Raw genomic sequence first — 11,513 nt, forward strand, 5'->3', positions numbered from 1 at the left:
TTTTAAATTGTTTAAATAGGATGATGTTGGCTGATGTATTTGTTTGTTTGAAATATTACTAGTATGTACAAACGATAATTTTCTTATTGTATTGTGCGGCATGAAGTGCAAGCGGTAAGCATTTAAAAATGGCCACTGGCTTTGTTACAATAAATTGTGAAGCTAGAGGTGTATCTGGATCGTAATCTATTGGCATGCCATTAACATATTTAAAGGAAATAATTATACACTTAACACCACGGTCCGAATGATTTACTTTGCCGTGGTGGTATCTGGGCATAATTTAATGGACAGCCACTTTCGGAGTGAAGAGGTCGATCCGCTAAGTATTCCTCGCCAAAGAATCGCGCAGAGAACTCGAGGCCTCCATTGCAAATTACGGCAATAAATAAAAAGAACACGAGAAATAAACGTGTAAGATAAATGAAATGTTAACCGCGTTGCGGAGAGGGCCTAGCCAGGACTTGATCCACCCACCCCCACAGGGCATAACTCACAACGCAACCCTGTATTTTACGGCGCAACAAAAATGAAAATAAATTAAAGCGGTAATCTACAGCGTGGCTCGTGGCTGCGTTTTTTATATGTGCGGATAAAACTTTAAAAATCTAATACGTCATTTAGATTAGATCTCGAGTTTTAACGCGAGTGCATGTGCGCTGTTAGCTGCTCGTATACACCGGATCAGAAAACGTTCTTGATATAAATACACGAAACGTCAATAATTCACCCAGAACATGGAACGGTCACAACAAAATTACACCCGACAACGCGCAATTATGCTATTGGAAAACTCCAAGGACATGGATCCTTGGCCACTACAAAACCAACTCTTGTTAAAATACTTTTTATTTTGTTTCACACTCAAATTTGTTCACTCCCACTTTATTACAACCCGAAACTCTTATAACACGTAGCGGGAAAAACATGGGGTAGTCGGCTCTCCTTACATATATTACCAACTTTAACAGCACTTGGCGATAAATGGTGAATAGATTAGCGCCAAGCACTCACCCTTGTGTTACTTCCAACACTTCTGGTATTTAAATTAGCACAAGTCTTAATAAAACTTTTACTTCATTTCCTCTGGTTATTGCAGTTCTGCACTTACCAACACTCACGCGAATTTTGAATAATTTACGACTGATAATTTCATCCAATTGCGAATTACATTAAACGGCTATCTTGTTCCTTGCAATCTGGGGCACAATTATGATTGGAATAGAAACGTAGCGACTAGAGAGTCTTGAATTTTTTCACTATATTGGTAGCACTGGTGTAAGATAGATCTGTGTATCTCCATCAATGTTTGACATCAACATGTCGAAGACATTTCGACATAATGAGAAGCAACCGTTGGTACTCTCCCTTCAAAAAAAATGGTCTCGTGAAGTTTGCATGTTGTTTGCGTCAAACAAAATTTACCAGAAGTACGAATTTTCGTAAATGATGCCGAAAATTTTTGGTTTGTCTTAAAAACTAAAATGTCTAAAACTTGTGTCTTTTGCTGTACAATTTTGCAATTTGGTAGTTAATACATGACTCAAAAATAGTAACTTACCCAAATTTCATAGCTGTAACACTGAAATTTCCAAAATGCCAATTTTTTTAAGGCTAATGGAAACTTTTGGTTCGTCTTGAAAGTTAAAATTTCTAAAATTTGTATCTTTCGCTCTAAAATTTTACAATTTGGTAGATTTAATGCACGACTCAAAATTAGTAACTTGCCCAAATTTCATAGATGTAGCACTACAATTACAAAAATTACAATTTTTTTTGAAGAATCTCGCAAACTCTTGGTGCGTTTTGAAAGTTAAAATTTCAAAAATTGATAGTTTTTGCTCTGCGATTTTGTAATTTGGTAGAAATTATATACGACTCAAAAATAGTAATTTGTCTAAATTTCATAGCTGTAGCACTCAAATTTTGCTTCGTTTTTGAAATAAAAATTTCTAAAATTTGTGTCTTTCGCTCTACAGTCTTTCAATTCAATAAAGTTAATACATGCCTCCAAAATAGTAACTTGCCCAAATTTCATAACTGTAGTACTAAAGTTAGCAAAATTACGATTTTTTGGATAATGACGGATTTTTTGGTTTATCTTAAAAATTAAAATTTCTAAAATTAGAGTTTTTTGCTCTATAATTTTGAAACTTGGTAGAGTTAATACACGACTCAAAAATAGTAACTAAAATAGTAATTTTTTTAAGGATGTCGAAAACTTTTAGCGCGTCTTGAAAGTTAAAATTTCTAAAATTCGTGTTTTCGGCTCTACAATGTTGCAATTTGGTAGAGTTAATACACGACCTAAAAATAGTAATTTGCCCAAATTTCATAGCTGTAGCACTCAAATTACCAGAATTACAATTTCTTGTAGAGGATTTCGATAACGTTTGCTTCGTCTTTGAAACAAAAATTTCTAAAATTTGTGTTTTTTGCTCTACAATTTTGCAATTTAGGAGAGTTAATACACGACTCAAAAATAGTAACTTCCTCAAATTTCATAGTTGTAGGAGTTAAATTACCAAAATTACGAATTTTGAAGCTGTTTGTTGCTGTTTTCGTACTTTTTTAGGTTTTTCTTTTTTCAAATTTCTATGTGAAATCTCAAAACGAATTTGGCAATTTGGTAAATTTTTCTACTCAATAATATCGTTAAAAATCCGAATTCGAGAGAATCCGAGAATTCCATCCCATGACAAATTCGTATGAATTAAATAGCGCAAAATATAAATTCGATATAACGCAACTAAATGATAAAATCAGCTTGTAATAGGAAGTATCGAAAATCTGAGCTTTTTCCTTTTGTGTCCATAATAATTCAATACAAATTATCGACTCAACTATCAGATTCGAAAATTTCTCGTAAGGTTTCCATGTTTAATTGAACTCGGTCAAATTAAATCTAAATTACAATCGATTTCAATTATCCATCCATAGACGTAGTCTCTATCTATAAACTGTTTTAATGTCAACAGTTGAAACTGTCATTAAAAATGTAGGCAGTCAGGAACAAATCGATTATGGTTTCACGACTTTATATCTTACCAATTTTCCGTCGCGTTAAAGTAAAATTAAAAATTAATTTTTGCGTGGAAACTCGATTGCCTGTGACTGTACAAAAAAACGTAAGTGAAATAAAAAATCTGAAACAAAAGAAGAAATTCTTCTTAGCAGAATGTTGAATAGGTTTAAGAGAATATAATCTCACTCATCATCTTTGTTAAGAGTCTACACGTAATTTTCTCTGACACTTCTTTAATCCAAAAAAGAAATATCATGAGGTTGTAATAACGCTGTAATTCATGCAAATATAAAGTTAGCGAACTGAGAAATGATCATCAACGAATGATTAATGATGTGGGTATTTTCACACAATTTTAACATTAGTATCCAACATATCTACAACAGCGATCGGTCAATATTAATTAAGAAATTATCTATCATTATAAAAGTCTCAATAAGTAAACAAACCTGACAGTGAATGCTTATAATGCAAATTAAGTAACAAACATCCATTCATAGGGCCTGGGCCGCGCTATGATCCAATATGAATAGCAAATGGCTGATAATCTGAAAATCAAAATGCAATTAATCAAGGACCTCACCATTATTAGCATACGCTATAGCAGAGATTGCATAATTCATCCATTATTCAAAGTTCCCAGTACTACAACACATGACTGATGTGTAATGACTTACTCCGGCCCTGTCTATGAATAACAATCTCTCAGATAATAATTGTTTATTGACTCGATTAAACGCGATTTTTACAACGAGTTGTACAACCAACTAAAGGGGGCTAAATCACGTAGACGGGCGCCGCTTTTTGGCGCCGCGTTCGTCTAAGAGGGTTCCGCAACAATTTTTTATACCTTGTCTAATTATGCGTTGGAAAATTGTACACACAACATTTGGTGTTAACCGAGCATTTGTCAAAGACGCCGCGACTTCTCTACATGTGTTCCATGCAAGTGTGTGCTCGAGTTTGCCACATTATAACATTTAGAACTAGACCACCCACCGTAAATGCTTAGTGCAATTATGCCATTTAGATCAGAGCAATGATAACGTATTATAATGAATAAACTCATTACGGGACAGAAACGGAAAATTTTATTTTAGCAGTTCTAGACTGTCCCGCGGCAAATGCGCTAATTTACATATTATTTTATCGGACGTTTGGATGACAAAGCGCAATTCTTTCTTCAAAAAACTCTTCATTTTTAGATTTAATTTACTAAATAAGTTATTGGATATCAATTTAATTTATTTAAGAAACGAATAATAAAAATTAAATTATAATTCCCAGAGGATTTGGTTCAAATATAAGACGTTGCGCCATCTAGTAGGCAGCGGTCTTACCTCAACAGCGACCAATAGCTGGGGTGTGTTCATAAAGTGAGACGTCTGTTGAAGCGTATGACGTCAGAGTGATGTGGTTAACACTCTAAGATTCGCCAGAGTGTTGTTGCATTTATATGGTTATTAAATGTTCGATAAATAGGTACATCACCTACATACAAAACGCAATTTTCGCAAACATTCGTGACTAAAACTATGGCCAAACTTTGGACATCGATATCTCGCTTATTTTTTAGAGTAAACTTAAGTTGTTTACATCAGTGTACGAAGAATTTTTCGCAGATTCCAAATCTGGGATTTAAATTCAGATCCGACAACTAATAACTGAGTTATGGCCGATCAAAATTTCGGAAAGTTGATTTTCATTTTTTCTCATTTTTCGTAATTTTTAAAGTTAAATATCTTGGAAACTATTTGAGATATTGAGATGCGGTTTACGCCATTCTTTTTCTCGGCTCTTTTTACGTTAGAAAATGTTCTCAAAAGCCAAAAATTCAATAGTCAATTTTTCGCAAAAAAAAATTGCGACTCAAACGATGAAAATTTTTCATTTTTTTTATTTTTGGCCATAACTCGTAAACTATTTGTCCGATAGATCTCAAATTAACCCTGTAGATAGATTTTGAGCTCCTCTTTCGACCGATGTATAATGCAATGCTATTAAACGTCCGTTTTCATTCTGAAAACATTGATTGAAAATCACCCTAAAATGATGTTTTCAAAACAGTTTTGGCCAATTTCTAGTTTATTTATAAAGCAAACTCAACAAATTTGGGTCTTATTTTACGCAGAATTTCACGCTGAATTCAAAAACATGATAATTTTTTAATATTTGTCAATAAATAACCGAGTTATGGCCGTTTGAAATTTTGGGTTGTCGCCAGAGGGCCAAATTTTTGACGGTTCAAAACAATTCGTGCTCGATATCTCGGAAACTATTTCAGATATTGAGATGCGGTTTGCGCCATCGTTTTTCTCGCGATTTTTTACATAAGAAATAGTTCTTTGATTTTTCTACAGTCGAAATTTGCAAATTTTCGCAAAAAATCATTACTAAAACTATGCCAAATTTCTGATATCGGTATCTCGCTTATTTTTTAGAATAAACTTAAGTTATTATACATCAGTGTAACGCAGAATTTTCCGCAGATTCCAAATCCGAGATTTAAGTTCAGATCCGACAACAAATAACTGAGTTATGGCCGATTAAAGTTTCGGAAAGTTGATTTTCATTTTCGTAATTTTTATGAACGCAGCCTTGCAGATTTGACCTCGCGGTACTCGTCAGGCCAATTTCGAAATATGAGAATTTTTTCCAGACAGACAGGTAAAAACAAAAAATTTCAACAATCAGAGTATCAGAAACTTATTACTTTAAAATTACAACAACCGATAAAACTAGGCGTAAATAAATATCTCTTCCTCTTAAAGTCAAAACTCGCGGTGATCGCGGTCGGTAAGTCAGCGCCCTGCTTCGCCTACCTTGCGTGTTGTCCATTTGACAGATTGTCAAAAGTGACAGACGGAGTTGAATAATATGTTTATGTGCCAAAATGTTACAAGAATAGTCGACGACTCGTAAATTACACATTTGTTCGTGTCCAACAGCCGAAGAATGAGTGAAAAGGAGCGAAACTGTTCAAATGAAGCGGTGGAGAAGATCATTGGGAACATGACTGCAGAAATGCAGACTGCTGATGGTCAGTACGCTCCGTTGAGGTTTTCTTCGCCCCCATCAGAACCTCTGAACTGGAATCAAGCACCGTACGTGAATAATTTCGGGTCTTACCATGCAACGCCTGACATCCAAATGGGTTATGTGCCCATTCAACAGTATCCTACACCATACAACTACCTGCAACAACCCCATCATTTTGATATGAATGAGTACAACAAAAATTTGGATCCTCTTAACTTGAAGTACAACATGTATGAGCCCGTGCAGAATGGTAGTAACGACGTTGGAGGCTTTAGAAATGAATTTGCGATACTGAACTCGAATCTGCATCAGCCTGAACGTCACGTGTTGCAGAACCAACATGAGACAGTCCCTCAGACGAGCAACCACACGCATTTAATCGAGAATTTGGTGGGGAATTGGGTGCCCAACACCACAGGCACGTATTCCCCGTTTGGGAATGTGGAGCCTTTCAAACCCAATGTCAGCGTGTTTGAACAACTCTCAGAAAAAGAGAACAATGAACAAAATCTGATCCTGGAACAACCTCTGGAAGACAAGCAAATCAACTTCAATAGAACCAACCGCAAGCCAAGAATGGTGGCTGAAGTCAAACCAATGAGACCCAGCTATTCTGATGTCCTCACAAAACCAGTACCCCCAACCATCAGCAAACAGGCAAAAACCGATACTAAAGAAACCAAGCAGAAGAAAGAAAACAACAAGAAGAACGGCAAAACTGAGAAAACCCAGAAGATTAACAACACTCTCAACAGAAGCAACACAAACGCTGATATCAAAGATATTCCAGTATCTGAGAAAACTGCGTTTATTAAGACCAACAATGATAAAGATAAGCGCGTCAGAAGCACGCAGTTGAACCGTAAATGGGCGTCACTTGATAACATTAACGAGCCGGTTAACAACGCGAAAGTTGATGATGCCAAAAAAAAGAAGAGCGACGACGGGATTAACAACAAGAATTTGATGCAGAAGCCCAACTTCCGCAAGGTCACCAAGAATAACGGAGAGACAACTGAGAATGAGGCCAACAACAGCAGGAGCGAGACTTATGTCAACAAGAATGGCGTGAAAAAGGTCAATAAGTTCTCCAGCAGACCTAAGAACAATGAGTCTTTCGGGAGCAACGAGAGACCTGTGGGGAAGAGGAACCAGCGGACGCGAAAGCGGGAAAACAACGTCTTCTTTGGTGAGTTGGGTCAATTTATGAAAGAAAACTCCAATGTTTACTTAAGGCTTATTTATAACTGATTGCATTATCGACAAAATATATTTAGGTTCAGTTTGGAATTGTTCATTAAGTGGTCATATTTATAAAAACCATCTTACCACCACCGTAATCGTCTAATTCCCTAAGAACAGAAATGTTAACACGTATCACATAGATAAAAAATTTATAGCTTTGATAAGGTTTTTTCAACAAAATATTTTATTGGTACATAATTAATTTTATCAGTGATATCTCGAAGGTCTTGTTTGATTTAATTTAATTTTTTCTTCCTCTCGAATATCCACAAAAACAAAGAGTTTAGATAAGTCAAATCTCCTTATGATGGCTCTTTTTCAAATCACAACAATTTAAACTTGCTTCCATTACAACCATAATTATGGTAATTTCTTGTTGACATGAAAATGCAAGGTTGAAGTGCAAATTCCCTTGCAATTGCACATATTCGGCGTCGGCATTGTTATAAAACTAAATTTCCAGTAGCAACAAAACCATAATTCGGTGCTATATGGGATCCAAATGAGTAAGATTGTTATTCTAATCCTAATTAGTTTTTTGCCAATCAATGCCTTCGCGCTCTCTTAAATATTTTACGATGTTATTGCAGTAGCCTTGATCGCTATAAAAAAGGTCTTAACGAACAATAAAGTGTAAATTTATTATTATGACTGTGTCCATTGTATAATAATGGTTCCGCTGTTTAAACAAAAAACCAGAACCTTGTAAAAACTTCAACGTTTTTCTAGGTATCGCCGGTCAGAAGTTGAAACAATACATGAAAGGATGGTGGAAAATCATCACAGTGTTCCTGTTCTGGCTAATCCATTTGATCTCAGATATCTGCAGTTTAAGCGCTCATATCAGTCGCGACATGGCTTCGAATTTCTGGCTTTGGTTGGTGGTCCATTGGGCTCTTTTCCTAGATACTGTCGTAACAATCGTCAAACGCATTCGTGTATTATCGTGGATATGGGAGAAATTCAAAAAGCCTGAAAAACCGGCGAAAGAAACGAACCGGAGTTTTCTACACAGTGGTCTTCAAAACAATATAAATATGCCGACGACAGGGGAAGAAGCAATGAAAAGACTTTTAGCGTGTAAAGGGAAAGATCCGTATAGTATACTGGGTGTTACGCCAACTTGTACAGATGATGATATAAAAAGGTACTATAAAAGACAGGCTTTCTTGGTGCATCCAGACAAGAACCAACAACCTGGAGCGGAAGAAGCCTTCAAAATATTGGTGCACGCGTTCGATATGATAGGAGAACCCGAAAGGAGAGCTGCCTATGACAAAGGTACCAACTCATATCCGTTTTATGACCACTAAACAATTTGTTTCAGGTGTGGTGGAGTCGGTGCAAGTGGAGCAAGCCTGGAGCGAGCTGACGGAACTCTTAGCCCAATTGCAACAAAAAGTAGAAGCCGCCGCCAACACAATCCGTTGTAGCGCGTGCGGGCTTCGCCATAAAAGAATCAAAGTAGATAGACCATGTTATGCAGCAAGAAACTGCTCATCTTGTAAAATTCACCATTCGGCCCGAGAAGGCGATATTTGGGCAGAAGCTCGTTGTTTCGGCTTTTTATGGCATTATTACGCTTGCATGGAAGGAAACGTTTATGATATCACGGAATGGGCGGGTTGTCAAAAAGACAGTCTGAAACATCTCAGACCTGATTCTCATCAAGTACAATATCGTATCGCTTTAGGTAAACAAAACAGTCAACCGCGTAGACACAGTGGATCTCTGCGAAACGAAAAACCACCGGATCTCGAAAATTTACTTAATACTTTATATGGACAGACGGATATGCCACCAGGGACAACAAAGCGTAGAAATAAAAAAGCTAACAAGTGATTTGTCTGAATTACTACTATGAGTTGTGTTATTTTACTTCGCTATATTATGTGCTATCAGATTTATAAAGTCAATGCGCTTAAAAAGAATAAAAATGTTTACAACACGTGTTACGTAAATAACCATTTCCCGTTTAAATCATGCGGGAAATATTAATTTCTCTTTTAATTAATACTGGAGCGACGATGTGGTAAAAACTAATTACCTAACTGCAGACTCCTTTAAATTGTGTAATTTATGGATACAAAAACCAAGAAAAACTTTTTTAATATTACTCTAAGGCGCCATCAAGGAAACATAAACTCGGGATGTTATCAATAGCAGCATCCACGTCCTTTTTCTGCACTGTTTTGCGTTTACTGAGCCCCATAAACTTCGAAGATTCTTTAGCTAAATGCTCCAGGAACAACTCCTAAAAATACGATTACAGTCGAGTTTAGCAAGTCTTTTACATTACCGTTGACTTTGTGACTAGGAATAAAGCGTCCTGGCTAATTAAGTTACAATCAGGGTCGAGTTTCATGATATGTTTGACTCTAGTTAAAGGCAGTTTTACTAGCTTTAGTTTTTCAGTTGTGACTGCAGGCTCCGTCACCACAGCTGCAGAAACTGAGACTTTTTCACTCTCAACATCTTCAATATCTACATCATTTACTTCTTCCATTTCTGCTGAAAAAATTAAATGTAGTAAAAAAGTAACAACACATAACCTCAATGGCGGGTTTTTTGAACTCATACTACCACAACCGAAAAAATAATTTCCCTACATCAGCCCAAAAAATCGAATTACCTGGGTCTTGAACTCCAGTAAATATCCTCAAAGGCGTAATTAGATCACGTTTAAACCCCCTTTGGAGGTCTTTTATTTGATAACTATCTTGTTAAAAGCGGATTTGTGAAAATACCGAATGTCAAGGAAATTGGCAACCCTGCGCGGCCATAACCTCACACTATGGACGCTGGTCGTATGTCATTATCGAAATAAATACAAAAGGTACCACAGTGAAGTTCTTATCGTTTGTTTCATTCATTGTGTTATAGATGGATGATGGAGCCCCTAAAAGGGGGCGCGGTCGGGGTCGCGGCGGTCGAGGTAGGGGTCGTGGAAGAGGCAGAGGCCGAGGTCGTGGCAAGAAACCCATCAAAGTCATCGAGAGCGACGAAGAACTTGATAACTCCCAATTACAAGAATCCTCAGAGGAAACAGCCCCAAATGAAAACGATTCAAATGAAAATGTGGCTCCCAAAAGTATGTTTAATTTAATTAAAGTCGGCCTTGGATAACAATTGGTTGTTTTAGTTGACTTGGAAGCTGACATTTCGCAGTTAGAAGCGCCGACTTTTACAACAATTAATCGAGGCCCCCCTGAACCAATGCTGCGTTTAGACTGGTCCCACAAGGTGAATCTGATTGGGGAGAAAGTGTTGAATCCAATGATTCATTGCTGTGATAAGTGTTTGAAGCCCATTCTAATCTATGGACGAATGGTACTGTTTTTCTATTGGAATTGAACACAATTTAATTTTTTTTTGTAGATTCCGTGCAAACATGTCTTCTGTCTCTCCTGCGGCAAACAGGAGCAGAGCAAGTGCCCGCGTTGTCTGGACAAAGTGTCAAGAGTGGAACAAACAGGTTTAGGAACAGTTTTCATGTGTACCCATGGGGGCACCCGCTACGGGTCTTCCGGTTGTCGCCGTACTTACTTATCTCAGCGTGATTTGCAAGCCCACATCAATCACCGCCACGTCTCCAATACCATACAACCCATGGAAGTACCAGTAGAACCGGAACGAGTGTCTGTTCGCACTAAAACTAACGATCCAAGATCAAACATTTCAATCTCGTCAAATGTGAGACAGCGCCCCACTTCCATACAAAGTTCTGGAGTTAGGACTAATTTGATTACGGTGCCTATTCAAGATTCGGCACCAACAGTGCACGAAACCACGCAACATAGTTACTATAATTATCAACAGACTGCCACTTATAACCAAGGACTGCCTCCTATGCACATCCCGCCGCCCCAACAGCCCCAATATTACGCTGCACCACCTGCTTATAGCCCCGCTCAAAGTTATAATTATAGTGGTGGGGCTGGGGCTGCGGGGCAGTATGGAGGACAAGGGGCCCCTCAAGGGAGGGCTACTCAGTATGATTATAGTACAGCCCCACCTCCTCAATGGACGAGCAGCCAGCAATATTATAGATGAGAATTCTATGCATGTAGAATATGATCTAAATAAGGACAATTTTATAAAGTATGTATATGGATGTGTAGGTTTTATAAGCTAGCCATTATCACTATAGCTATAAATAAATGTTTTACCTTTAAGGGATGAAATTAGTTGTTTTAGTTAGGGT

At 37.2% G+C, this 11,513-nt stretch overlaps 3 protein-coding genes across 5 annotated transcripts; 2 read left to right on the forward strand and 1 right to left on the reverse strand.

Moving 5' to 3' along the window:
• Positions 1 to 5,829: 5,829 nt before the first annotated feature.
• LOC148168765 (uncharacterized) lies at positions 5,830 to 9,257 on the forward strand. Its single transcript, XM_088046809.1, has 3 exons — positions 5,830 to 7,253; positions 8,039 to 8,590; positions 8,637 to 9,257. Exons 1-3 carry the CDS (start codon positions 5,981 to 5,983, stop codon positions 9,149 to 9,151), a joined length of 2,340 nt encoding a protein of 779 aa, XP_087902935.1. The 5' UTR covers positions 5,830 to 5,980; the 3' UTR covers positions 9,152 to 9,257.
• LOC148168766 (DNA polymerase epsilon subunit 4-like) lies at positions 8,038 to 10,063 on the reverse strand. 3 transcript variants are annotated; one of them, XM_088046815.1, is made up of 3 exons: positions 9,942 to 10,063; positions 9,609 to 9,817; positions 8,038 to 9,563 (listed from the first exon to the last, which is right to left on the reverse strand). In XM_088046815.1, the coding sequence occupies exons 2-3, from the start codon at positions 9,813 to 9,815 to the stop codon at positions 9,423 to 9,425; spliced, it is 348 nt and encodes a 115-aa protein (XP_087902941.1). In that variant the 5' UTR covers positions 9,816 to 9,817; positions 9,942 to 10,063; the 3' UTR covers positions 8,038 to 9,422. The 3 variants fall into 3 exon arrangements, with proteins under 3 accessions (XP_087902941.1, XP_087902942.1, XP_087902940.1); XM_088046816.1 differs by having other exon boundaries at positions 9,609 to 9,820; XM_088046814.1 differs by lacking the exon at positions 9,942 to 10,063 and having other exon boundaries at positions 9,609 to 9,893.
• An 11-nt stretch (positions 10,064 to 10,074) lies between these two features.
• On the forward strand, positions 10,075 to 11,493 carry Hakai (E3 ubiquitin-protein ligase Hakai). The gene is made up of 4 exons (XM_088046813.1): positions 10,075 to 10,145; positions 10,193 to 10,400; positions 10,452 to 10,639; positions 10,688 to 11,493. Exons 2-4 carry the CDS (start codon positions 10,193 to 10,195, stop codon positions 11,360 to 11,362), a joined length of 1,071 nt encoding a protein of 356 aa, XP_087902939.1. The 5' UTR covers positions 10,075 to 10,145; the 3' UTR covers positions 11,363 to 11,493.
• The last annotated feature ends 20 nt before the right edge of the window (positions 11,494 to 11,513 follow it).

This window comes from Gnatocerus cornutus, chromosome 9, assembly GCF_029298725.1.
Source record: "Gnatocerus cornutus isolate USDA-ARS CGAHR chromosome 9, icGnaCorn1.1, whole genome shotgun sequence".
Lineage (NCBI taxonomy): Eukaryota > Metazoa > Arthropoda > Insecta > Coleoptera > Tenebrionidae > Gnatocerus > Gnatocerus cornutus.

Coding starts and splice junctions, on each gene's coding strand:
- LOC148168766 (XM_088046814.1), bottom strand. CDS start 9,887: ATGAGTTCAAAAAACCCGCCATTGAGGTTATGTGTTGTTACTTTTTTA. Junction 9,564..9,608: donor TCCTAGTCACAAAGTCAACG/GTAATGTAAAAG, acceptor TCGTATTTTTAG/GAGTTGTTCCTGGAGCATTT.
- Hakai (XM_088046813.1), top strand. CDS start 10,193: ATGGATGATGGAGCCCCTAAAAGGGGGCGCGGTCGGGGTCGCGGCGGT. Junction 10,401..10,451: donor TGAAAATGTGGCTCCCAAAA/GTATGTTTAATT, acceptor TGGTTGTTTTAG/TTGACTTGGAAGCTGACATT. Junction 10,640..10,687: donor TTCTAATCTATGGACGAATG/GTACTGTTTTTC, acceptor TTTTTTTTGTAG/ATTCCGTGCAAACATGTCTT.
- LOC148168765 (XM_088046809.1), top strand. CDS start 5,981: ATGAGTGAAAAGGAGCGAAACTGTTCAAATGAAGCGGTGGAGAAGATC. Junction 7,254..8,038: donor GGAAAACAACGTCTTCTTTG/GTGAGTTGGGTC, acceptor ACGTTTTTCTAG/GTATCGCCGGTCAGAAGTTG. Junction 8,591..8,636: donor GAGAGCTGCCTATGACAAAG/GTACCAACTCAT, acceptor AATTTGTTTCAG/GTGTGGTGGAGTCGGTGCAA.